Genomic DNA, 27,729 nt, shown 5'->3' with positions numbered 1-27,729 from the left:
GGGGGGGGTTAAAAGAAAGTTAGGCATAAGTTCCACTAATTACATGTAATAAAATGTTTCTCCTCCACCATGTGCTGTACGTATTTGTCATGCTTTCTCTCTCCCAGTGCATCAGAAGATTGCCCCATGTTTGTGAACATGCACGTGTAATGTCCTGTGATGTACTTTGGCTTTTGACCAATAAGAGTTGCCAGCCAGATGGTTTTGGAAGGGTCCACTGTTTGCAGTCCTTGATGGTCATGGGCAAGGAGGATCTTCTCCTGCGTCACCACTTGTTTAATTTTTCTCCTGCTAGATAGAGTTCATAGGGAGGTGGCTGAGAAGAAGACTTGATGCAATGAGAAGTACATCAACTTATGTCAGAGCCTCTTCTCATTGCATCAGTATTGTTCATGTCTATGGTAGGTATTTCACCATGTCTATCATCCTCATCAGGTGTGAAATGGGGAAAAGATGGAGAAATACCATATGATCCAATTGCAGCTATGTTGAAAGGCTTTCTTAATTCTGTGCAGCAGAAATTACTTCCCTTTGTGTGCCACCCTGAAACAAGCCATAAGTGAACAACCAAAGGCAGATCAAGTGCTTTGCTGAAGGGAGAATTCTGTTATGGGGGAATCACAATCACTTCCTTGTAGGACTTTCAGAAAAAATCAGCTGGTCTGCTCTTGTTTTTTTGAATAGCAGCTAAAGAATGCTGAAAAAGTATTTATTTTCTTACTTCCTTTCCCCCAAAGCTACCAAGGAGTGCACAACATATCAAACACAATAAACACATAAAACTCAACAATGAAATATAACAGAAAGAAAAAAATTAAAAAGATGTGCCTTGACAAAAGTGGAGAGACTGGGGTTTGATTAGAGCTTAGTGTAGGAATGGATTCCATTATTTGGGAGTGACACAGGGGGTGGTCCTTCTTATGGATACTCATCAAGTGAACCCTCAGAAGGTCCTCTCCTGCAGATCTTAACATTTGGACATTTAGCTAAGTGGGCTAGAAAGGTCCTGCATCATGGTTAAGAAGAGACTGTGGGAACTAGAAACATTTGGAGAGTCAAAGATTTGTCTTCCACCCACCCAAGCCACTTAGGGTTTTAAAAGTGAAACTTTGATGTCAGAAAACAACTGGCAGCCACTGCAGATCTTTTAATAGTGGCATAATATGGTTCAGAGAGATTGGCCTAGTTAGCAGTTCAGTTGCCACATTTTATAGGGATTGAAGCTGTCTGGATATATTTCAAAGGAAGCAGATATTTGTCATTTGGCATCGATCTATACGAATTTAATTTTCTTGAAGCAAAATTTGGATTAGGTTTGTGAAAAATTCATATACAACCCTGACAAAATAATTTGATCATGCTAATTTAAGTCAGCAAAGGGAATCAAAGCAATAGCAGCCTGAATGGCACTGTAAACTGTCATGCCAGGGTTGGTTCCTTGGTCTAAGCAACTCTTACTATGACATGCAGAATGTCTCCATGCCCTCTCTATTTATTCTGGAAACTGATCATTTCACGCTGCATCTTAATCTCTCATTAGCCCCCTTTTTCAAGGACCCTTCAGCTGTCTTAGGTAACTCCCATCAGCCCCAGCCAACAAGATCAATAATAAGGGATGATGGCAGTTGTTAAACAACAGCTGGAAAACCACAGGTTCCCCATCCCTGGCCTACAATAAGATGCCTGTGGCAGGATCACAGCTACAGATCAATTTTGGAATTATGCATTTATTTATTTATATATTTACTCTTTTATGCATTTATGATATTTTATTGCAACCCACCCCTTAAGGGGAGAAAACTGAGATATAAATCAGATAAATATATACAGAGCAGCTTTCATAACATGAGAAAAGATAATGTGGGAAGTGTTTCCCTATTTCTAGGCCTTTCAGAACACAAGCAATATTCTCAGTAAGCCTCTTAAAACTGTAGTTCTTGACACCAGAGTTGGGAATTACTTGCCCCCTGACCCAACTCTCTCTCTTTTCAGCAAAGTGGAACTCCTCACTTTTGGAAGCCTTCAGGAACAGCAATTAACCCATTAAACAAGTTGCATGCCCTTCCTTTACATGGGTGTTTTAATGTTAAAAATATTCTTACCAAGCTGTAAGTGGACATGCAATAACATGGACTGAGTTCTGCTGAATAGAATGTCTGTTTTTGAAGAAACACTTAAAATTGCAAGGGAACTGTTAAAGGCTGTGCATCCCTTATCTGAAATGCTTGCCTGTACATAAGTAAATAATGAGATATCTTGGACATGGGACCCAACTCTAAACACATAATTCATTTATGTTTCATATACACCCTATACACACAGCCTGAAGGTAATTTTTTATATAATATTTTAAATAATTTTGTCCATGTTTCATTATCTCAGTCACCCATGAAAAATGTTTTGGTTTGGAGAGTATTTTGGAATTCTGGATAAGGGAAACATAATTACCATGGTAGTTCTGAACCATCCCAAGCAAAAAACTTCCCTGTTTGCTCCATATCAAGATTGTCTATAATATGCATGAGACAATTAACAGAGTATTCTGGAGAAAAGAGCTTGCCCTTGGGCACATTCTTATGGTAAGGTTTGGATAGATCAGTGTCCACAGTCCCTGGATGCAAGGAAACGCACACTACTTTAGCTTTTCCCCTCCTGAGTTCAATGCTGAGATTCTTCGTGGCCATATTCAAAGCTGCTTTAGACATCCGGTAGCTATACCATCCACCTAAGGCTGAAAAACAAAGCAGAAGCTGGTAAACAGGTTCAACTTGTATAGCATCTCTGCAGAATCACAAAAAAACATATTTGCTTGCAACATCTGGATTTACTCCAGTGCAATATCAGAGTAATAACTAGGCAGAAACATTATGAGTAGGCTGGTATTTAAATCCATTATGCTGAATGCCATTAGAGAAATATGGTCATGCCTCTGAGCTCCCCATTGCTACGGTAATTATCATTAGTTGACTGCTAATAAATACTGTGGTCCTTGCTAATGTAAATCTTTCAAAGAAATTAATTCCTTAATGATTGTTTATATGGGCATGGCGCCATTTTGAAATCTTAGGGAGTTTGTATAATATCCCCAGGTCCAATGAACAAATGTAGTGAGCAATGGTAAAGGTGAAATTCAAAAACCTATGTAAAAATCCAAGCTTAAGATACAGACCATTACCAAGAGAAAAGTAGCAACATAAAGATATGTGCAGCCAGTCTGTAATCTTTTGTACAGGTATCTGTTTGCTATATGTTTAGAATAATCTGCCTGCATGTTTATTCAAATATTATGTTTCAGGGGAAGAGTAAATATTTCAGACAACCGCCTCCAAAAATACAGAATGGAAATCAGAACTTTGTCCACAAATTATACTAATTCTGTTTTTTAAAACTATTTGCCTGTACCTTACTCCAGTGAGATATGCTAGCTAATTGTGGAAAGGTGTCCAGGGAACAGCACATTATCTTTGTGGAGGGTCGTTCTGCCACCTCTGAGCATTTTCAAATTAATTTTAGTGGGAGCAACTACAGTACTATATATACACAAGTAGAAGTTGTTCTCATGTATAGCTCGAGCATTTGTGGGCCAAAATTATGGATTTTGATATGACCCATTGATAAGTCGAGGGTAAAACTTAAGGACATGTAACTAAGGATGTAAAGGACAAGCAAAGAAAAACAATGCCAAAGAACTTAAAAAATTCCAGCAGGCAGAACTGTTTGTGCTCACCCTAATGGATGGATAGAAGAGGCGGAAACTATAGTAAAATGGTGGCTGTGCGATGTGGGTGGGAAGTGATCAGGCATGGGTCAGGCTAAGAAAACAACCACATGTTAAAAAGGATTCAAAGGAAATGCAAAGAAAGTATTGACTATGTTAGCAGTGAATATCACCTTTAACTTTAATGTGATAGCTTTGCCTGATTTTAACCCAGAAAAGCTGACAAGCATAAACAGATGTCTTATTCAAAACCTTCAAATCCCAATTCCTCTTGATGCCCCTTTGAGATGAAGTAACAAAGAGATGCCACCGCATCCATTTTACTGCCCAGGCATTCAAAAAGGTCAGAAGCAGCACTGGGTCAGAGAGAGTAGAAGGGGTTGATGCTTCTTTTAGGTGCTCCCTGGGACAGGCTAAGCTCTTGCCTTTCGCCACCCTACTCAGAGAAGGGGATAGTTCTTTCTCTCTCTCTTTTTTTAAAATAAGAATTAAGGTAAAGTACTTATACTAACCTGGGTAAGTTGACCTAGGTTCTTTGGGTTAATTTTTTGTACTAAAATTTCTAGACTGATACACAAGCATATACTAACCATGCAGAAGCATATCTATAGCAATGGGTGACAAAGTTTAGCCCCTGGACCACATACATGCCTGAACTTCACTTCTGTGGCCCTTGAAGTCCCCTGCATGCCATAAAGCCCCCAAACACCTCCATTTGAGGGGGGGAGAGTTTTCTGTTCCTGCCTGCCCCAAACATACTCCTATAATCCACAAATGTAGTGCTTGGCTCCTTCACCGACTTCCAAACATCACTTTTGGTGTGATGCTGAGGAAGGCATGAATTTGAAAATAGCTCTCTCCCCAACTTCTTACCCCTTGTTACCCCTGCTCTGTAAGAATGGGGTTGAACAAATCTGGTTCTTTTGATCAGCATTACCATGTTCAGGATCATTTCTGGAAAATGATAAGGGGGGACTACTTTAAAAATCCAGGCTTTATTTACTGCTGCCTTCCCATTTTAATGATACACTGAATACTGTACTTATTTTTATGGTCGGATAAATTATCTGGATTTTCCAATAAGCGGCAATCTCCTTTGTGAATGTTTTACCCTCAAAAGGTGGGGGGGTGGGTCATAAAGTGATTTAAGAAATAAATAAACTAACTAACAAGCAAAGACACCACAAGCACATGCTGCATGTAAATCACATATACTGTACTCATATGACAAGAAAAAAGTCAGAAAAAGAATGACTTTACAAGAATAAAAAAACCACCCCAGTTGAAGCCAAGTAAATTTTAGGAAAAGAAAACAATAGAGCACATTTTGTGTCTCATAAGAGCCTTATCCTGAGGATGCTAGCAACAGCCATCTCAATATAGATTTTTTGGGGGGGAAAACACCCAACAGTTGTCATTTTTACAGTCACTTTTATGTTTGTTAATTCATTCCCTGAGAGTATGAGTCAACCAGGCAAAAAGCTAATCACCACCTCTAATTTTGTACTAGCTGTGATGAACCTCACCTACATTTGCTGTGATTTTTGTGGTCTGCTGTGATTTCTGTGGCTTCCTGCTTTAACAAAATATTGAGACTCATCAAAATATTGAGAGTCATCCTGGTTTGCAAACTAGCTAATCCTTGCTAGAGGTGTCCCCTCACCCCCATTTATGTTGTTCACTGCCGTGTTTGGATGCACCCCTATCCTGTTTCTGATTTTGGAGGAGTTAAAAACACTCTCCTTCTCGCTTACATTGTGTTTTAAGGGTCCTCATAAGAGTCTTGGGAATGCAGCACAATGAGGATACACCCACATCTTAAAAGTAATGTGCCACAAAAACATTGACCGGCAGCCTGTCGGGCAATTACTAATACATAATCTGTACATTTGTAATGGCTACATATTCATGATGCCTATATAGCCCCTAATTTAGGGACTATGCAAGGACTGTTGATCCTAGTGGCTGGTTACTTGAAGGCACACAACAACAAAACAAAAGATAAATTAAAATTGTAATGACCGTTAGGGGGCACTGCCCTACAAGCAGTATTCATTTCAAATGTCTTTGGCTAATAACCTAAAGTGAACTCTTTACATGACACATTATATGAGAGACCAGAATGGAATATTACATTCGAACTAAAAGGGGGGACATGTACATGTTTGAACTTAAAGCATTTGGTGTGGCTGCTTCAGACAAGGAATTCTAATAAGGTTTGACCTCAAAATGTTTCTGTAAAATGAGGAGTGGGTCAAATGGAGCCTGTGGGATGCAGGTGGGTGCCCACAAAATGCTACAAAATGCTGTCCGGAGGGTATAGTTCTTTGGGTGTCCCAAGGGATGATTTTTTTTTTTTTTTTTTGCAGATTCTTTTTGGGGGGATGAGTTTGGTGAGGCAGTGAGGCAGCAGAGGTGCTCTGTGGTTGGGAATTCAAAATGTACCTCCCAAAACTACAAACACCAGGATGGAACTATAACAGTTATATATAATGGAATCATTGTACTTTAATTGTGAAAGGGCTTCTGGACAGTATGGTCCAAAACACACTGCAGAAATAATCCAGTTTGAGACTGCTTTAACTGCCCTGGTTCAATTCTAAGGAATCCTGGGAATTGTAGTTTATTGTGGCATCAGACCTCTCTAACAGATAAGGTTCCCAGAATTCCCTAGCATTGAGCCATGGAAGTTAAAGCTGTCTCAAACTGGATTATTTCTGCAATGTGTTTTGGACCTATGTCACTCCACTGTGCGCTTGTACTGTACAGCAACCTTTCCTGGAAACATCATTACGACAAGTTCATCTGTACATAGCTGGATTTTTTACAGAGGTTTCTTTGTGCAAGTATGACACAGAAAACTAAACAGCCAACACATACATGTGAACAGGCTGCCATGTACAAGTAGTTGAAAAAAGTTTCAACTGCAGTAAACTACAAATGCTTCTAAACTGGTTTAAACTAATGAAATCTTTATGGAGTTCTACCCACCATACCGTAATAATAATCATCATTAACTTTAACCACTTGCTTTTTATGTGATTAATGTTATACCATCGCAGACTTACAACCATTTGCCTGGGAATAAGCTCCATTGAACTTAACAGGACAATTTGAAAAAGCTTGGCTAATGGATTCTGAGAGTTATTATCCAAAAAATAGTTTTTAAAGAACTAGCCCGAGTTCTGAGCAGACATGTTTTAACCACTGAAAGATAACAGAAAACTGGAATAATTAATCTGGCTATACTTGGGATCAATACGGTGATAACCTTATGACTGTAATTTTGTAGTCAATTCTTTATGCCTACAGTACAAGATAACTCATTAAATTACCAAAGGAACATTCAGATATTCAGGCAATTTTGCATGAAATTACATCAAATTTGCAAACAGAGTGAATGTCCAAGGCAGGGTAAAAGAGAAAACAGGTCATTCATTAGATACAGCTAAGTTGGGGATAGGAGAAATTATCAGGTTACAAACATCGTGGCTACACAACAAATACCTGGGTTGTCGACATAATGATCCTGTGAGTATATAATTCTTACCATTATCTCCTATGGAGCCAACTTTGGCTGTCATGTTCACAAGGAGAGCCTGGTGCTTTTTGTCTGGATCAATATTCTGTCGTCCAAATGCTCCTGTTCCATTCAGCAGCAATGGAGCAAAATGTTTAGCCACCAATAAGGGGCCTATAGAGTTTGTTGCCAGTGTTATAGAAAGGCCCTAGATTGAACAATAAATGAAAATGATAAACTGAAAAGACAGCAAAAAATAAACTACAAAGAAATTTATAAAGCCTTTCTCCCACAATCGGGACTCAAAGTACTGTTGCTGACAAGATTAACTATAGATACTAAAAAATAAAATAAAAATTCAGGTTGGATCTCCCTAATCAGATTTCTGAAATTTGAAATATTCCAAAATCCAAAACATTGGTGGCTGGGATAATGACACAATTGTGGATTTTGGAGTTCTGGAATAGGGATATTCAACCTGTGCTTCAAAAGCAGTTAATATTTTCTTGCTGTAATTCTTATAACAATGTTAAAATGTAGGTATGTGTTAATATTCCCATATCACAGGAGAGATGGCTGAAGATCAGAAAGTAATTTTCCTAAGACCATGACAGAACTGAATGTGAGGCTTTCTTAATGGTTAATCTTTTACTCACTACTTTATCTTGGCTCCTCTTTAATGATACTCTCCAGAAGAAGATCCCTACTTAATTGTACTCTATGCATAGATTTCTCTATTAAAGAAGAGAAAGGCTGGGGCCAGAAAACCTCTCTGCTCATCTGAGAAGATGGCTTCACTTTCTGAAGGGGCACTCTGCACATACTCAGACACAGTCTTGCCCTTACAGGAGCCCTCAATGCTGAAAAGAAACCTCTTGCTTTGGATAGCATCCTGCTTACATCTGGTGCCCAGTTATGGCTCTGTGATGCCCTTTCAATTGCCATTGTTAAATCCTGTGAAATTTTGCAATTTAGGGAAGATGGAGACATACTTAGAATTCTCAGCCATAGAGCTCTAGTTTCTTTCCCTGGCTGCATCTACACTGCAGAATTAATGCAGTCTGACACCACTTTAACTGCCACAGCTCAATGCTATGGAATCCTGTGACTTGTAGCTTTGTCAGCTTCTCTGACTGAAAGCGCTGGACCCTCAACAAAACTACAAGTTCCGTGATTCCACAGGATGGTGTCATGACAAAGCAGTGTCAAATTGCATTAATTTTGCACTGTGGCAGAAGCCTTTAAACAACAAATCCCAGGATTCAAGGGGATACAAGCAGAATTGTAGTGCCATAACTACACAGCTTGAAATGGCTCCAGATTTCATGGATCCTGCTGCCACAAAAGCATTGTGCCACAGCAACCATCCTATCACATGCTTGTTGTTGTTATTGTGTGCCTTCAAGTTCTTTCTGATTTATGGTAATCCTAAGGCAAATCTGTCATGGGGTTGTCTTGGCTGGAGTTGTTCAGAAGAGGTTTGCCCTTGCCTTCCCCTAAGGCTGAGAGATATGACTCACCCAAGATCACTCCATGGGTTTCCATGTTCAAGCAGGGAATCGAACCCTGGTTCCTAGAGTCATAATCCTACACTTAAACCGCTACATTTGCCAGGACATAAACCCACAGCATTTATTCCCCAATCAGCATGCAACAGAAATATCTGAGAAAAAAGTAGGTGTGTGTGTGTTTATGTGCACTTAGGGCCAGTGTGGTGTAGGGGTTTGTTTTGGACTATGACTCTGGGGACCATGGTTCGATTCCTGCTCAGCCATGATACCCAATGAGTGACCTTGGGTAACTCACACTCTCTTAGCCTTAGGGGAAGGCCATGGCAAACCTTCTCTGAACAAATCTTGCCAAGCAAACCCCAGGATAGGTTTGACTTAGGGTCGCCATAAGTTGAAAACCACCTTGTGTGTGTGTGTTTCCAGACCTCTGCAGAGACATCACGCAAGCTGGTCTCTCCTCGGCCGCTTGGATGCAACATGGCTCCACAATTGAGAAGAAGGTCCAACCGTCCATAGTCTTTGGCCACTGCCTGAGCCGCTTGTTGGACCTCGGCCTCCTGCATGGTGTCCAGTTGGTAGAGAGCCAAGTTCTGAGGAAACTCCGCCAGCAAGGCTTGCAAAGCCCCAGCCTGGGCAGGTCTCCTGCAAGTGGCAATCACTGTGGCCTCTTTCGAAGAAGTTAAAATGTGTTTGCAGAATTGCAGGCCGAGTCCTCGGCTGGCGCCCTGGACCAGGGCTATTGCTGCCATGCTTCCCTTATTCCCAGCCCTCCACAGGTGTAGTGCTCAGAGCAGATCCCCCTTGAGTTCAGTGGGTGCAGGTCTTCTGTCAACTTGAATTTCACAGGGTTTTCTTAGGCAAGGAATCCTTAGAGGTGGTTTTGCCAGTTCCTTCTTCTGCAATATAGCTTGGTATTACTTGGCGGTCTCCCATCCAAGGACCAGCCAAGGCTTAGCTTCCAAGAACAGATGGGATCTGGTACCTCTGATGTATTTCAGCCCTCTGCGTGTGCTTTTAAGTCACCTGCTGATTAGGGCAACCCCATGAATTTCAGAGTTTTCTTAGGCAAGATATGCTCAGAGGATGTTTTGCCAGTTCTTTCCCTTGAAATATGGTCTGCAGCACCTGGTATTTGTCGGTGGTCTTCCATCCAAGTACTACTCAGGGCCAACGCTGCTTAGCTTCCAAAATCAGAGGGGGTCTGGTGCCTTTGGGGTCTGTGCCTTCAAGTCACCAGCAGACTTGTGGGTTTCATGAATTTTATAGGGTTTTCTTAGGCAAGGAATCCTCAGAGGTGCTTTTACAAGTCACTTCTTCTGCAATATAGCTTACAGCACCTGGTATTTTTGGTACTCTCCCACCCAAGCACAAACCAGGGCTGATCCTGCTTAGCTTCCAAGATCAGGCAGGATTTGATGGATAGTTTCATAGGGTTTTCTTAGGCAAGGGATCCTCAGAGGTGGATCTGCCAGTTCCTTCTTCTGCAATAGTGCCCACAGCACCTGGGATCCTTTGGTAGTCTCCCATCCAAGCACCAACCAGGGCTGACCCTGCTTAGCTTCCAAGATCAGACGGGTTCTGATGCAGGATCCTTACCCTCCACAACTGGGTACAGTCTGCACTGAATGGCCTTTCCTGCCCTGGAGCTTTAGCTGTGAAACGGTACCTTTTTCTTTCTATCTTTGCAAATGCAGAGGAGGAGTCCTCATCAACAGAGAAGGTCAGCAGGGGTTTCCCAAGATGGTGCCCGGATGGAAAAACAATTACAAAAGTTACATGGGCGTTACCTAGCTTTTGGTACTTATTACAAAGCATGTCGGGATTTGTAGTCTGCTGCTTGCTTGTAAAAAAAGAAACCTCACACTTCCCATTACAGCAAAACCAAGAGACTTGTAGCAGTTTAGCAAACAGCAGTGCAACTTCAGGATTTTTTAAAATTGCTTTGTTGGACTACAATTCCCCAAATCCTCCAACCAACAAAAGCTAGGAAATCTCAGGTCCAAGCAGTTTTTCCAAGGTGGGGTTTAACCAAAAATCCACAAAAAAACAAAACAAAACAAAACCTCTACTATGGTTCCTAAACTTTGCTACCCATACTATCTTAAATAAGGACAGAAACAACAAATGCAGGCATCTTACTAACATTTCCTCCTGTTTAGTTTGTAACATTTTGCCTGATGAAAAAGCCAATGGAGCTTCGAAAGCTTGCAACAAGTATATTGTGCATTTCGGTTGGCCAATAAAGGTATCACTGTTTGGTGGATTTTTGTTTGAGTTTACTAAATTTTATTTATATACTGCCTTTCCAAAATATCAAGGCGGTTTACAAAATTACATAAACAAATACTTAAAATACATAAACGATTTGCATAAGCAAATAAAATCCCTAAACAATGCATAATGCATACAAACTAAAATTCCCTCCTTCATCCCTTAACTAAAATACAACCATCATTAAATATTAAACAATAAAAATACAAAATATAAATGTTGTCCTCTAAACTGCCAACACAGCTCCCTCTTGCATGTTTGATACTACAGGTTTGTGTGTGTGTGTGTGTGTGTGTGTTTTGGACTTCAACTCCCAGAAGCCACAGTCAGCTTGGCCAATAGTCAGGGATTTTGGGAGGTGAAGTCCAAAAGATCTGGAGGACCAAAGTTTGGGAACCAGTTTGCAGCCTCTGCTGGAGTGTATCCCATGCTGGCAGCCAATAGTGCAATATCAAAATACCGTATATACTTGACTATAAGTCGACCTCATATATAAGTCGAGGGCAGGCTTGGGGTCCAAAATTATGGATTTTGCTATGACCCGTGGATAAGTTGATGGTAAAATTTAGGGGCACATAGCAAATGATCTAAAGCACTGGTCCCCAAACTGTGCTCTTTAAGGGATTTTAGACTTCAGCTCCCAGAATCTCAGACTATTGGCCAACATGGCTGAGGCTTCTGGGAGCTGATGTCCAAAATCTCTTAAAGGGCACAGTTTGGGGGCCGCTTATCTAAAGGATGAAGCAGAGGAAAACAATGCCAAAGAACTTACAAAATCCCATCAGACATAACTCTTTGCGCTTACTCTTAAGACTGGATGGACGAGAGAGTAGAGGGGGTTGGTGCTTCACATATTATATTCTTGCTTTTCACCAGGAAATGGTTCCTTCTTTTAAATAAGAGTTAAAATACAGTACTTACATTGACCCATGGATAAGTCGACTCAGTTTTTTTGGGTCAGTTTTTGACCTAATTCTTTATATTTATACATGAGTATATACAGTATAGCTGGATTAAAATATCATGGGGATATCAGGGTGCTTACAACCCCACCATGAGAACATATTTAGCAGTGTTGGTCATAGAGCAAAATACAATAATACCCTGACTCCACAATGCAGCAATACCTTTATTGGACCAACGAAAATGCACAGAAATTAGAATGCATGTTGCAAGCTTTCAGAGCTCCACTGGCTTCTTCATCAGGCAAAGGGGTTAAAAGTGATACACCTTTGAAACACCTTTGAAGAAACCAGTGGAGCATCAGCAGAGGGCTGGATAAGAAATCAGGCCTACATAACATATGACCTCGGGCGGCCGCATGTGGCCCAGCAAAGGATTTTGAGTGGCCCATAAGGATGTGGAATGATTTCAAGGCTCCTCCGCTGCTCAGCCTTCTCCTGAGGAGAAGGCCTGGCAGCAGAGGAGGAGGACGGGCAAATGTTTGCCAAGCAAGGCTCCTCCACCATCTGGCTAAACATATATGTAGTATATATGTAGTATTTAGTTTTGACACACACATATATGTTGCATATATGTAGTATTATATATATAAACACACACACACACACATATGTGGTATATATACAGTATTTAGTTTTTACACACACATATATGTAGTATATTATGTAGGGGATATATATATATACACACACACACACATATGTAGTATATATGTAGTATTTAGTTTTTATACACACATATGTGTTGTATATATGTAGTATTATATATATAAACACACACACATATGTAGTATATATGCAGTATTTAGTTTTTACACACATATATGCAGTATATTATGTAGTATATATATATTATATATACACACACACACACACACATATATGTAGTATATATGTAGTATATTATGTAGGATATATATATATATATATATACACACACACATATGTAGTATATATGTAATATATTATGTAGGATATATACACACACACACACACACATATGTAGTATATATGTAGTATTTAGTTTTTACACACACATATATGTAGTATATATATATATATATACACACACACACATACATATATATGTAGTATATATGTAGTATATTATGTAGGAGATATATATATATATATACACACACACATATGTAGTATATATGTAGTATTTAGTTTTTACACACACATGTGTTGCATATATGTAATATTATATATATAAACACACACACATATGTAGTATATATGCAGTATTTAGTTTTTACACACATATATGTAATATATTATGTAATATATATATATATATATATATATATATACATACACACATATATATGTAGTATATATGTAGTATATTATGTAGGATATATATATATATATATATATATACACATACACATATGTAGTATATATGTAGAATTTAGTCTTTACACACACATGTGTTGCATATATGTAGTATTATATATATAAGCAACACACATATGTAGTATATATGCAGTATTTAGTTTTTACACACATATATGTAGCATATTATGTAGGATATATATATATATATATACACACATATGTAGTATATATGTAGTATATTATGTAGGATATATATATATATACACACACACATATGTAGTATATATGTAGTATTTAGTTTTTACACACACATATATGTAGTGTGTATATATATATATATATATATACACACATATGTTGTAGTATTTAGTTTTTACACACATATATGTAGTCTTTAGTTTTTGATCTCGATGTATGTTTTTTATATATGTTTATCAGCGTTATATATTTATTTTTAATAATAAAATATTTAAAAAGAGAGGCTTTCATGCCAGCTGGGAAGAGTAAAACAAACAAACTACATTTCCCAGAGTGCTCTTGGGCGCGCAGGCCTGGCTCCCATGAGCCTTTTCGGCCAGATTTGAAAATGAGACCGCGTCGTTGGCTGAAGAAGAATCCTTAGAGTTTAGGAGGAGGAAGAGGGTCCCCTGTCTGCCTGGCCTGCCTTCTGGGGCCTTTTAATTTGGGGGAAAGGGATCCACTGAACCACTGGGCCTGACCCTCCCAGTCTGGCAAGTAAGTTTCCTAGGCTGAAGACTCCAAGCCCTGTTTCTGGACCTGTTTCATAGGCCCAAGGCTGAAGAGTTCAAGTCTTTAAAGCTTAATAACAGCAACAAGGACAAATGATATTTTTGTTGACATTATTATTATTATTGTTGTTGTTGTTATTATTATTTCCTTATTACCCCCCTTTCCTCCCAATATAGGGACTCAAGGCAGCAAACAAGTATAAAAAGAGAGAAAACAAAGTAACGTACTGATCTTTTTTGCTGTTTTGCTCGCTTCTTAGTTGTGTGTCTGTTTATTTATTTACTGTTTTAAATTATCATTTATTTTAATATGTTTTATATTGCAAATTGTTTAATTCTATTTTAATAGAGGGTTGGGGGGGATATGATATGTATACTTTTAATGTTGTAAGCCGCCCTGGTTGCCTGAGTGCAGAAGGGCAGGATATAAATAAATTTTATTATTATTATTTATTAAAAGCAATACAAATTTAAAAACAATACAAAACACTAAAGTGAATAAATATACAATTAAAAAACAATTAAACAATTTTAAGGATTAAAATAGTTGTATATTAAAACATTCGAGTTTTAAACCATATACTGTATCTATAGTAATATATATATATATATACACACACACACACACACCCTGTTTCCCCCAAAATAAGATTTTCAGATCTGCTGGGACTAAGAGCCTAGGCAGGCCAGCTGTTTGGCTGCTTAGACCACAGGAGGATCATCACATAAGACATACCATAAAATAATAAGCCGTAGCAGGATTTCTAAGCATTTGAGCAATATAAGCCATACCCCGAAAATCAGACATATAGAGATAGGTCTAGCGTGGAACAAAAAGATTGGGGCCAATGGTTCTAAGAGAAATGGAGTCACAAGAAATTCAGGATGGAATTCTGGGTTTGGAGAGTTATGACGTTGTTCCAGAAGAAGACGGCTTAACTATGTTTGCATAAATGTAGATCGTTGTGCCATACTTAATAAAATAAGACACCCCTTGAAAATAAGCCATAGTGTGTCTTTTTGAGGAAAAATAAATGTAAGACAGTGTCTTATTTTCCAGGAAACATGGTATATGTATATGTGTGTGTAATATATACTGTGTATACTGAGAGTCAGCATGGCATAGTGGTTTGAGTGTTGGACTGTAACTGGAGACCAGGGTTTCAGTCACTGCTTGGCCATGGAAACCCACTGTGTGACCTTTGGCAAGTCACACAGTGTGCGTGTGTGTGTGTGTGTGTGTGTGTGTGTGTGTATATATATATATATATATTGTTAAGATACTGTATTATATATTTGTTGCTGTCTGCTGCGCAGTGCTGCAGAGGATCTGAAGGAGGGATGATTGTCTTTGGACATATGTTGATATAAAAAATATCCTTGCTTTTGACAATTATACTCCATAATTCCCTGCAGCTACCCATTACTGCAAAATCAGACCTGTAGTCCTCCAAAAAGTGTGTTTTCTGAACTCTGGGCAAGATTAGCAACAGTGGGCAAGCTATTTTACAGAACATGTGAGTTAACAGCACTGGGTTTTCTCCCTTAGGATTGTCAGTCCATGCCAACAAGGTTGAGCTGGGTTGGTTAGTGGCCTGGATAAGTATAAAAAAGTTTAGTTTTATGTGGGTTTTTCAGGCTTTGTGGCCATGTTCTAGAAGTGTTTCTTCCTGACTTTTCGCCAGCATCTGTGGCTGGCATCTCTGAAGTATTCTCTGAAGATGCCAACCACAGATGCTGGCAAAACGTCAGGAAGAAAATCTTCTAGAACATGGCCACAAAGCCCGAAAAACCCACAAAAAACTATGGATGCCGGCCATGAAAGCCTTCGACTTCCCATAAAAAAGTTTCCTATGAGGTTAAGGCTAGGATATGAACCCCTTGGATATGAACAACTATAGGCCAGTCTCCTTACTACCTTTTTTGAGCAAGGTGATCGAGAAGGCGGTTGCTCTTCATCTCCAAGCTCTCTTGGAGGAAACCGATTCTAGATCCATTTCAAACATATTTGGTTATTATTCTTACGTTAACGTTTTAAATTGTAAACAGTTTAATTCTATTTAAGGAGGTGGGATTCTGGGATGTGGGAATGTATGTGGCGCAGTGGTTAAATGCCTGTACTGCAGCCATTCACTCAAAACCACAAGGTTGGGAGTTCAAGACCAGCAAAAGGGCCCAAGCTCGACTCAGGCTTGCATCCTTCCGAGGAGGAAGCTAAAATGAGTACCCAGACTGTTGGGGGCAAATTAGCTTACTTGCTGTTCACCGCTGTGATCTTTGGAATAGCGGTATATAAATAAAACAAATTATTATTATTATTATTATTAATGCTGTAAGCTTCCCCGATTGTGTTCACAGAGGGGTGGGATAAAATAGATTTTATTGTTAAATAAATAAATAAAACTTTTATTTATATACTGCCCTTCCATCGATCAGGGCGGTGAACAACATAATAAAACAATACATACATTGTACAAATTAAAAACAGCTTAAAAACCCCTGGTCAGCCATCCATCTTGCCGTCAGCAGGGAGAGGGAGGCCATGTAGGACTTCACTCGGGGAATGCAGTTCGAAATAGAAGGGTTTTTAAATCCCTTCTAAACTGTGCCAGGGAGGTGGCCGAGCGGAGCTCTGTGGGCAGCGTGTTCCAAAGGGTCGGGGCAACGATGGAATACGTCCTCCTCGTTGTAGAGGAGAGTTTGGCCCCAGGAACCCTAAGTAATTGCTGCCCAGAAGTTCTGAGGGTGTTGTTGTTGTTATTATTATTGGATGAGGCTATGTAGTTGTCAGCACTTCAGTTTGCTGGGTGCAAGTATCTTTTCCTTCCTTCTCTCTTTAATAGGATGGATTTGACTAGGCCAGTATTTCCCCGTCGCTCTTTTATTTCTGCTGTTGAGGTGACACCAAGAACTGGTCCTGTGGATGCTAGTGACATTAAGAAAAATCTCTATGGTGACTTTTCTTCTATCTGCAATACAAGCCAGGTAAGATAATCAAACATCTGAGACTGGTGCACCTTTGCTTCCTGTCTACTTTTGTAAATTTTAATAATAGTAAGATTTGTGGTATACCTAGGCAGCTCTGTTAGGTCTATTGGTTAGAACATTTTACTTGTCTCTTTTTCTGAAAGGATAGATTAACTTAAAGAGTTCCTAAAAGGTTGCTCTGCTGCATTGCATTTCTGGAAGTGGCTCCCTTTACAGTGATTTGGCTAAAGAGTGTGATGGCTTGAAATGCTTAGTTGCTCCTGGAATTACATTGCTCCATCTAGCTTCTGTGAGGGGAGAGCCACATGTTGCTAGAATGAAAACATAACACAGCTGGCTGAAGACTGGAAAGAAATCTTGGGTACTAAGGAAGTGAAGGGTCAGAGAGTACAGAGACAAAGAGGGTGGGTGAGGACTGCAGAGTAGGAAGTCAACTGCAGAACCTGAATGAAGATAAGTGGAGTCTGAAGCTTGAGGAAGAGGAGGTACAAGACAGAGATTTGTAGCAAGAAGGCACTGAATCAGAAATGGGATTCTGGGAGTTTTTGTGTGTGCATGATGAGGGGTTGTATACTATGAAAAGTCAGGGAGCAGTACTAGGCCAAGTGAAGATAAAGGAAGGGAAGCATGCTAACAGAAGACTTAAAGAAGTGGTTGTAAGGTTTAGAAGTGAAGGATACTGAAGACTTAGGAACAAGGGCTGATAAGCTGCATTTCACAGTGAAATAATTTAGCCAATTATTCAAGAGCAGGCTTTTAGTACAATTTGAATAAGAGGGAATTGCTGACTTAGTGCTTTGCTGTCCTTTGATGAGCTGTCATGACTCTTGAAGCACAACTGTCTAAATCTTGGGAGTCTCTGTTGTCCTAAAAAGAAAACGCTACTGATGGAAAAATATTTTTCCTCCTGTTGTACCTTGAGAATAACCCAAGTGTGTTGAAAGAAACTGTCTGTCCTTAGCACAAGTTAAGCACCAAGTTATCTGTATGTGAGGAACATGGTTTGATTCAAGGAAAAAAGTTTCTTTGAGAGTAAAGACTCATTTAAAAACATTGTCAGCCTGGGGCATATGAAGATTCTTCTTGGGATAGCAATTACTATTTATTTCTTACCTTTTTTTTTTTTAGAGAGAGAGCCTGGAATCCAAAGAAGGTATTCATGTTTGCCTTCGTATCAAACCACTTACGCAGCCAGAAAAAGACAATGTTTCTCAGGTTTGGCTTAATTTTTTTAAGCGCGCGCGCACACACACACACACACACAAGGCAAAACATTAAAAATATGCCATCTTTTCAGCTAAAAGTCATTCTTTTTACTTTCTAACAGGAATGCATTTCAGTTCTTGATCCAACAAGTGTTATATTGAAAGCTCCCCAAAGTTCTAAGGTTTTCCGGCTTAGTGAAAAAAACATGGGGCAACTAGTACAGAAATTTACTTTTTCACAGGTAGGTGAAGTTTTAAAGGTCTGTTGGCTACATATGAAATGGAAACTTTATATCTGAATAAAAGGCATACTTAAGCAATCTGAAAATAATAATAAAAAATGAAAACCTCAAAGTTATTGTTCATGAGCTAAGGAATCAAAACCACTGAAGATCTTCTTGCTTGTAATTTGTTAGGTATTTGGTCCTGAAACAACACAAGAAGAACTCTTTGAAGGTTCTGTGAAGCAGCCAGTGCTAGACTTCATCAAGGGTCATAGTCGCCTAGTATTTACCTATGGTGTCACAAATGCTGGGAAAACATACACATACCAAGGTACAACAGATTTTCCATGATTCTAGAAAATTGTTCACTTGAGCTGTATGTTATCGGCTTAGAGCCACACACTTGATGTCATACTGCTATCCAGTCTCATCTCAATATGGTTCCCCACTATATTGAGCTTTGTTCTCTAAGCAAGTTACTCTGACTCTTCAGACTTTTTTTTCTGTCTGAGATATGCATGCAATTTGTTTTGAATTCCTTTCTTAGAATCATAAGAGACAGCCTTTATATCCATGTTGTCTATAATTAATTAGCATCAGAGTTCTCCACAGTCTTTACCTCTGGGATATACTGTTACATAGTGAAGCTGCTGCTGCTTCAGACATTATGGGTGAGGAGAAGAGCAGAATTGTTGAGAGAAAAGAGCTATAGGCCCCGTACAGACCTCCCAAAAAGGGAGGCCTGCTGGCGCCTTTCCCCCTCCCCAGCAGGAAAGTCACAGCCACCAAACCGTGAGGCTTCCCTGTGGAGAACAAATAACCTGTGAAAAGCGGGTTCTTTTTGCGCCACGCTTGTGACACGCAAGTGCAGCAATGGCGTTCTTGTGATGTCACAAGCGCAGTGCGATGTGGGGATGCTATGCACCCGTCATGTCACAATGATGGTGCCCATATATATCGGGCCCCGCCATTGTGATGATGCCACGCCATACTAGGGTTAGGGACCGTGTGGTTGCCGCGTGGTCCTTTAACCCTAGTACGCCGCTAGCACGGTGCATTTGGCCCGTCTGGACTGGGCCCTAGATGCCACATGGTGTGTCTTGCACAAAATAGCCTGCTATCCTAATGTGGCTTTTTGGATGCTGGCCTTTTTCCAGTGTTATTCAACTGCCTGTGGGCTTCTGAACTTGGAATGGGTCTCTCTCTCTCTCTCTCTCTCTCTCTCTCTCCCTCTCCCCCCCCTCCCTCTATCTGCACTGCCTTGTAGGTTTAGATAGCAAATTTTCTTGCTCCTATGGTATCTGATTCTTCTAGCTGGAAACATTAGAGATTGAACCTGGAGACATCAGTTTGCAAACTTTGTGCTTTACCACTGAACTGTGGTCGCTCCTATCAGCTAAGTGTTCTGTCTCAGTTGAATGATGGCTGCAAATGTACATAGATGACACAAATGAAGTTTCCAGCCTTTAACCTCAGAGTTAGAACAGTGTCATGGCATCTTGACTGAGAGTTCATTAGTTAGCCTCAAGCAAGCTACTGTTTTTCAGTCTTCTGAAATGCAACTGAATGGAACAAAAGCAAGTACAGTCAGCCCTCATATCAGTGGAGGTTTGGTTCCAGACCATATTAATAAAATCCATGAATAATCAAATCTTCAAAAGTCAAAGCTGCAAATGTGGAGGGACAAGTGTATTTGTAATTATTTTATGATTACTGAAAACAAAATTAAACAGTATTGTATTCTAAATATATGATTAGAGGGAAAAGGTTCCACAAAGGCCTGTATTTATATATAAATAAATATACTTTGGGGGGGATAATTGCCTGAACAAAGTTAATGATTGCTTGACTGGATTTGTAATAATACAGTTGGCCCTTCGTATCCACGGATTCAACCATCCATGGCTTGAAAAGATGTGAATTCCAAAAAGCAAACTTGATGTTGTCATTTTATATAAGGGACACAATTTTAGTACATTTTTATATTTAATGGAGCCTGAACCATGGATTTTGGTATCCATGGGGGCTTCTGAACCCAAATCCCTGTGGATATCAAGGTCCCACTGTACTTACTCATTTTTTTTTACTAATTATTTTAGTGATAAATCTTTATAATTAGGAAATCTGCCCACATCCCTGTTGCTTTTCCATTGCATTTATGTATATTGTTTTCTGTTGAAAGTACTGGTGCTATTATATGGCTAAATGTCAGAGGGACAGTAGATAGACTGTTAAAGAGTTCTTAGCTGATAATATGAGCCTAATTTGCCATCAGCTCAGATAGTCCTGTTTACCTGGGAATAAGGAATATAATTGTCTTCTGAATAAACTGAATACATTTGATAAGTTTGGCATTCTACATGACAGGCACTGAAGAAGCCAGTGGCCTTCTCCCAAGGGCTCTGAAACTCTTGTTTAAACGCATTCAACGTAGACTGTATCCAGAGGTGGACCTCAAACCCCATCGATGCCGAGAACATCGGAAGCTGACAAAAGAGGAAGCCAAGGAAGAAGTGTCTGTCAAAAGCTCACTACTTCGTCTCATGAAAGAGGTGGGACGGCTTGTTAAACAACATTAACAGCTTGTTGCTACAGGAGGAAAACAAACAAAAAACAGATTACAGAAAAATAGTTTGTATGACTGGTGAGAGGGGACTGGGTTTGGGAGCATTTGCTATTGTGGAAATGATGCCACAAGTGTAAACAATAATGCTGTAACATATTTGACCCTACTATTATATTTTTATGAATTTGTTTTTTGGCTTGTGTACACTAGAGTAAAGCCACAAGTTTCTGGTCTGAAGATCCTGCAGGCTTCTTGGAGGTCTTTGCTGTTTGCCCTTTGGAATTTCTATCCCTAACCTCACCCCCACCCCCCAATTACCTGCACATCTATAGTAAAAGAACTTCCCCGACATACAAAGGGGCTTCACTGTTGGCATAAATACTGTCCCTCTGGTGATGCAGCACTTGCACAGTGCCCACCAGCCCATGGAATGCTAGGTGATGAGCTGTAGGATTATGAGCTTAGAAAGTTTGTGTATTATCTGATGCTAAGGGCACTATACTTAGGCAACAGTCTTAACAATTTCATATATTAACAACTATGGCCTCAAACAGATGGCCCAAAAGGGCCACCATCAGGCCGATCTGGAGGTGAGGCATGCACATGACACATGCTCCTGGATGACTTGGAGGCTGTGTGGGGCTGCTGAATGCAGCCTAAAAACAGTTGCAAAAGGAGTGGTTTCTTATTGTTCCGTTTTGTGGGCTGTTCAGGACTGTGGTAGTGGGTGCCCTTGGGACTGTGGCATCTGGTTGCCGTGGTCCCGGGGCAATCAGGGCAGGAGTGGCTTCTGGCAGCTCCTTCTGCTCCAGCTGCTTTCCCCCAATTTTACCTTTTTAATATTTATATCATGTCTATGGTTGTGGGAATTATTACTTTTCAAAGTGAGAGGAACCAAGAAACAATTAATTAGGAAGTTTAGCTCTGGAAAACACTTTCCAGGCAAATGGTCTTACAGAAAAATCTTTACATGGTAATGCTTGTATGCTGTCTTGAACTTAAAAGGTGTAAATGGTATAAATATATTGGGGTTTTCAAGTGCTAGAGAGTCTACTGGGCTTGTCTGTATTTTCTGAAGCGTATGAAAACTTTATTTTATTTTTAAATGTTTCTGTTTTACAAAATCTGAGTTTGTTTCAACTGACATAAAGATGTCTATTTCCCCATTTTCAATATCCAATCATACCCCGTTATAACAGTACTTAGGCCCTGAGCAGGCAGGCCAGGAAAGCACAGGCTGAGCCTGTGTCATTCTGGCCCAGGTGCTCACCCAGTTTAGTCGCCTGGCTGGTGCAGGGATGTATGGGTGTTTATACACCTGTTGCTGTGCCAGCCCAGGAGCCCACTACTGACGTGTGCCCATTCTGGTCATTAAACAACTTAAAGGCCCTACTGCCTACTGAATTGTGTACCAAAAGCAAGACCAATGTTCCCCATCCTGATGCATACATACAAATTATATATCTAGGTTCTTCTACATGATAGAAAACTGATAGATATGTAGAGATGCCATAACCCGCCTGCAGGCAGGAAAGTCCCGCTTTAACGATAGCAGCCCGGTCCTGGTCCGGTTACTGCTAATTCATGCACTCATGTGGCCATTGCTGCATCTCCTCCTCTGCTTCTGCCTTGGCGCGCTCCCCCTCCGCGCGCTCCGCGGCAGGCAGCCACCCATCTCCTCCACCTCTGCCTCCGCCTTCGCGCGCTCCCCTCCGTGCGCTCTGGCAACAGGCAGCCACGCACCTCTGCTTCCTCCTCTGTGCGCTTCTGCGCGACTGTGCCAGGCACTTGCTTCGGCTGCGGCCAACAATAGCGCACACTCGCCCCACTTGTGCGGCCACGCGCGGGGCTATAAAAGCAGCTCGGCCCCTTGATGGTGGCTGGCCAATGGCAGAGCAGTGGGGGCGGGGCTGTTTCCAGCCCCAATCTGCCATTGGCCAGCATCAAGGAGGAGGTGGAGCGGAGGAGGACTCTGGCCACAGGGAGGGAAAAGGGCTCTTTCCTAGTGCATGGCGCAAGGAGGAGGGTGCCCATTGCCTATGTCTTTTTTTCCAAAGTGTGTTTTTTGTTGTATTTTTGGTGCTTTTAAGGCTAACAAGCCTGCCTTGTTTTAATAATGATAGGGAGGAGGAGGAGGAGGAGGAGGAGGAGGAGGATATCAGCAAGCCTCAGAGGCATGCGCTCACTATTTGTGAAGCAGAGACAGTGTGACCTTCCAAAGTGTGTTTTTTGTGTATTTTTGTGCTTTTAATGCTAACAAGTCTGCCCTGTTGTGACAATGAGAGTAATGATGATGACGATGGTGATATTGATATCAGCAAGCCTCAGAGGCATAGCCAATGTAAGTTGCTCTGAATTTTACAAACTCATGTGCAGTGAAGAAAAACCAAAGTCCCTTGACCAAGTACACACTTCTGAGAAGTACACTTGGTGCAAGAACGGTGGAACCACCTTGACATGTTCAATATGCATAGCCATGTTAAACCATGCTAAGTGTTAAACCCAAGGGGTTTGGCTATGGAATATGCCTCTGAAATATGCAAGAGGCCATGTCCAGTAAAGCCATGTTCAATGCCCAAATGTGCTGTCATGTGTGTTTTGGAATGGGGGGGGGAAAGGGGTTGGCCAGAAAGGGAAGTACATTTCTGCCATCTGTCTAGGAATAATGCCAAAATGTCCTCCATTTTGATCATGCCTAAGAAACATGCATTTATAGTAACATTTTTTTAAAAATCATCCAATTTTTCCATGTGTCCCCCATTTTAAAAAAAATGTGTCCTACATTTGAAAATGTTGTCCTACATTTGTCCTGGTTTGGAGGTCCTGACTTATGGCAACCCTATAGATATGCAACTTTTTACTTCCCCATTGTCTGAAGCAGAGAACCAGAGTGTTAGATTTTCCAACATTTTTCACTCAGTAGTCTTGCCCTGGAACATCCCTGGAATTGTTGCAACATTTGTTCTGCAGAGACATGTCCTGGAGATTAAAATGTACATCCATTGTTATTTTTAAGAGTACCCAGGAGATGGCCTTGTCAGTGGCATAATGTGGATTTTGGCCTTGAAGACTTACTTGTTGAAACCTTTCAAGTGTTGCTAGACTCTCTTTCCAACTATTCCCGCAATTTCTACTGTCATAAAATCTGATAAGTCTACCACAGAAATGGCCTTTTCTATAGTTTTCTATTAGTATCTCATTTTTTCTTAATGCTTTAACATACAAAGATTGATACAAAATCTCTCCTAACATTTGTGATTTTTGTCTGTGTCATTATTATTAGGTGGATTACCCCTGTGACATTGATGAAGATCATAGCAGAACAGCTGATAGTTCTAAAGGTAAATTCTGTACCAGAAAGAGTGATATTTAAATTCAGTGTGAATTATTAGTATAACAAATTGGGTTTGAAAGAAATCTTCTGCAATAGTAGCTATAAATAAATAAATAAATAAGGCAAGCTTTTGGCTTATAATTTATGGGTCAGAAGGGACTTTTTATTGGGCCTTTGCTTTTTACATATGTTTAAATTGTTTTAATTTTGTGTTTATCACAGAATTTTAAAAATTGTTTTTAATTTTTGTACAATAGTTTTTTTAACTGTATCTTGTTTTAAATGTATGTAAACTATCTTGTGTCCTGTAGAAGGAGAAAGGCAAGATACAAATAAACAATATGATTCGAGCAGATAACCATGTTAGACAGTTTCATTAAAAAAGAGAGAGGTAGTCTTGTGGCTCTTTTAAAACTAACCCATTTATTTCAACATAAGCTTTCCTGGATAAAGGCCACTCTGTCCAGAAAAAGGGGGCTATAATCCTTGAAAGCATGTGCTGAAATAAATTGTTAGCCATACTGGTGCTGCAAGAGGCTTTTTTGGTTTTACATTATTTGCTTAAAAAGGCTCCTTTCAACCAAATGTTGATATATCTCCTTTGCTCTTTTAGACTTTCAGGAACTAGAGACAGAAGCTGTGCAATCTAATATGGAGGAGGACAAAAGGGCACTATTCTCAGTCTGGGTTTCATTTTGTGAAATTTACAATGAGTCCATTTATGACCTGTTGCTTCCACTGTCCAGTGACAAAAGAAGAAAAGTGTTGCGCCTTGCACAAGACATTAAAGGCTGTTCGTACGTTAAAGGTAATAAACATTTTCATAATTGGTAACCGCCATTTCATTATTCTTAAAATGCTTTATGTATCCATGTGAAGCAGGCTTTCATTGATTAAAAATGCACTTCATCTTCATGATGCCAAGGAAAAAAGGTGCATCTCTCTCACCTCTAGTACTTCTCAGGTTAAATTTGGCAAAGTAATCCCCCCTCCCCCTAGATATATGTATTTTGTTTCTGACTTCTAAAGAGCAGGATTGTACTGTAGTTTTTTGGTCTACACAAGTAGCAACTGTACTGCAGTTGCGAGGTTGGTGAAAGACATGAGTCTGGACAGGGATGCAAGGGTCTGTGAAAAATGGTGGGAGGCGTGGATTTGCAGTGAGCACTACATTTGGATACCTGCCATTCACAGATCCTCAGTCTGTCTCCGGCCTCGAGTCTTTTTGCTGCCAGCTGCCTACTTCCGCCTTTGAGGAGGGAGCTCTAGTACTCCAGCTTGTTCCTCTCAATCAAGCCTCACGTCTTGGTCATTTGCTATTTATTTATGTACGAGACATGAGTCTAGAGACAGATTGAGGATCTACAATGAGCAGGAGTGCCGCAGCCATTGTCTCAAAAGCAGAAGTGGTTGGTGGGTGGCAACAGGTTTTGGGTGGTTTTCAGATTTCTGAATTTGTGGTGCTCAACCTACCAATTATAGACACTGTGGAGTTAAACCAAATGAATTCAAAGGGACTTACTTCTAAATAAACGTGTACAAGATTGTGGGTTGAAGTCACTAGTGAATACTATGAGGTTGGCTATATTTCTCAGTCTCCCAAACCTCATTTAAAAATTCTATTTGGGATTCCTGTCCATAGGCAGTAGTTTTAATTTTGTTCCATCACAGTTCTTGAACAGTATGAATCTGTTAAATATATCAGTGTTACAGATTGTTAGGGAGTACAGTTGGCCCTCTATATCCACGGATTTTTATCCATGGATTCAGCTATACACGTCCTGAAAATATTCAAAAACAATATAAATTCCAAAAGCAAATCTTGTTTCTACCATTTAATATAGGGCATTATTTCATTATGCTATTGTTTTTCGCTCCATAAGTATTCTAGTTTACTAGGGGGAAGGATTCATCACAGAAATGTCCTATCATGAAAAAGGAATGGCAGAGTATAAATGGGGGAAACTGTGACATGTTTTTGTAATTGCAATGGATGTTTGACCATGGAGTTCATCACACTGGGCCAGGAACGTGCCCAATGCGTTCTAAAAAGGGAGCGTTCTGGGAACGTGATGGGCCCCAGAACGCATCTTACCGCATGGAGGAATGTTGCAGCTGTCGCCGGACGTTCCAATCGCGTCCCCGATCTGTTCCAGGGGGCGCGATTTCCGAGAACGCTTTGAAACAGTTCTCGGAAATTGCTCCCTTTTTAGAATGAATTGGGCACGTTCCTGGCCCAATGCGATAAACTCCCTAGTCTAGAGCATGTGTGAACCACGTCTTAAACCAACAGTAAATACCATATACCCACATTTCTGTTCCTATATTTATTAATTTATGTAAATAAAATGCTTTATGTGTTGTATTTAATAAAGTATCCTTGATATTTCTTAAAGATCTACAGTGGATTCAGGTTTCAAATTTTAAAGAAGCCTTTAAACTCATGAAGCTTGGCCTGAAGCATCAGAGTTTTGCTTCAACAAAGCTGAATGCTAACTCCAGCAGAAGGTAAAAATGGGATGTGTTCAATGTGGAATAGCATAATGATTTGCTTTCTGTTTTATATGGAAGGCATTATATGTTCAGTACACCATTCTTACTTATATATTTATAAGTAAATATATGTATATATTTCTTTAATAAAACCTGGCTAATATTCTTATCTTGTTCAGAGGGTTCCTGTACAGTACAACCTTCATATCCATGAAAAATGAAAACACAGATAATAGCGAACTCTATTGAAAGTAACGACTTCCAGTGAAAGCTGACCGTAAGAGTTGTGCTGGATGACCTAGAGATTCCTAGGGAGAACACTTATCTCTAGGACCTCCAGCATGATTATATGGTCAACTTCTGTCAAAAGTATACCATAGAATTACACTGGGTGGCATGGTTATTTAATTTATGGGAAATAAAAAGTCAATAAAGAGGGTTTAATCCATTTAGTAAGAAAACCTTTGATAAAACTTTGGAGGAAATACAAATACAGACTTTGTTCAAAAATTCCTCAGTGGTGTTTACCACACAAAGGCTTTTTTTTAGGAGAGAAGGCATTTCACATCAGAAATGGATTGGATACAGAGCTATTTTGAAGGAAACGTGGTGAATTAGAAATAAAATCTCAGGAAGAACTTAAGGAAACAAACATAGATTGCCACTGGTACTTATATCGACAATTAAAGGTATAAAATCGATGTGAAATTGGAAGGGTTTCAAGTTAAAAAAATCAGAATGGGATAAAATAATAGAGATGGGAAGTAAAAATATGTTTTCGAAATGTTATAAATTGTTATTGAAGTGGGATACAGAAGAAGAGATAATTAAGAATAATATGATCAAA

The 27,729-nt window shown here is 39.8% G+C and overlaps 2 protein-coding genes across 5 annotated transcripts in view; one reads left to right on the top strand and one right to left on the bottom strand.

Moving 5' to 3' along the window:
* Positions 1-735: 735 nt before the first annotated feature.
* On the bottom strand, positions 736-10,513 carry LOC149318699 (uncharacterized). The gene is made up of 3 exons (XM_089507855.1): positions 9,175-10,513; positions 7,269-7,446; positions 736-2,731 (listed from the first exon to the last, which is right to left on the bottom strand). Exons 1-3 carry the CDS (start codon positions 9,496-9,498, stop codon positions 2,445-2,447), a joined length of 789 nt encoding a protein of 262 aa, XP_089363981.1. The 5' UTR covers positions 9,499-10,513; the 3' UTR covers positions 736-2,444.
* Positions 10,514-11,828: 1,315 nt separating this feature from the next.
* KIF20B (kinesin family member 20B) overlaps positions 11,829-27,729 on the top strand; it is a 56,311-nt gene continuing 40,410 nt past the window's right edge. For 2 of the 4 annotated variants that reach the window (XM_089510302.1, XM_089510306.1), the window contains exons 1-9: positions 13,855-14,058; positions 16,916-17,057; positions 18,189-18,275; positions 18,388-18,507; positions 18,682-18,820; positions 20,857-21,041; positions 24,339-24,396; positions 25,003-25,197; positions 26,786-26,897. In XM_089510302.1, coding sequence (XP_089366428.1) covers positions 16,917-17,057; positions 18,189-18,275; positions 18,388-18,507; positions 18,682-18,820; positions 20,857-21,041; positions 24,339-24,396; positions 25,003-25,197; positions 26,786-26,897 — 1,037 coding nt within the window. In that variant the 5' untranslated portion in view covers positions 13,855-14,058; position 16,916. Of the gene's footprint in view, positions 11,859-13,854; positions 14,059-14,249; positions 14,292-16,915; positions 17,058-18,188; positions 18,276-18,387; positions 18,508-18,681; positions 18,821-20,856; positions 21,042-24,338; positions 24,397-25,002; positions 25,198-26,785; positions 26,898-27,729 lie in introns of those variants that run through there. The other 2 variants (XM_089510304.1, XM_089510305.1) reach the window with 2 other exon arrangements.

The sequence above is a fragment of the Sceloporus occidentalis genome, unplaced genomic scaffold, assembly GCF_023333645.1.
Source record: "Sceloporus occidentalis isolate IW3139 unplaced genomic scaffold, rSceOcc1.0.p SCAF_2, whole genome shotgun sequence".
Lineage (NCBI taxonomy): Eukaryota > Metazoa > Chordata > Lepidosauria > Squamata > Phrynosomatidae > Sceloporus > Sceloporus occidentalis.
This window is presented reverse-complemented; position numbering and strand designations above follow the sequence as displayed.

Excerpts from the sequence above, each read along its gene's own strand:
- LOC149318699 (XM_089507855.1), bottom strand. The coding sequence starts at position 9,498 with ATGGCAGCAATAGCCCTGGTCCAGGGCGCCAGCCGAGGACTCGGCCTG. Across the intron at positions 7,447-9,174 it reads TGCGTGATGTCTCTGCAGAG|GGCCTTTCTATAACACTGGC; the intron begins GTCTGGAAACAC and ends TGTTCAATCTAG. Across the intron at positions 2,732-7,268 it reads TGGCTCCATAGGAGATAATG|CCTTAGGTGGATGGTATAGC; the intron begins GTAAGAATTATA and ends TTTGTTTTTCAG.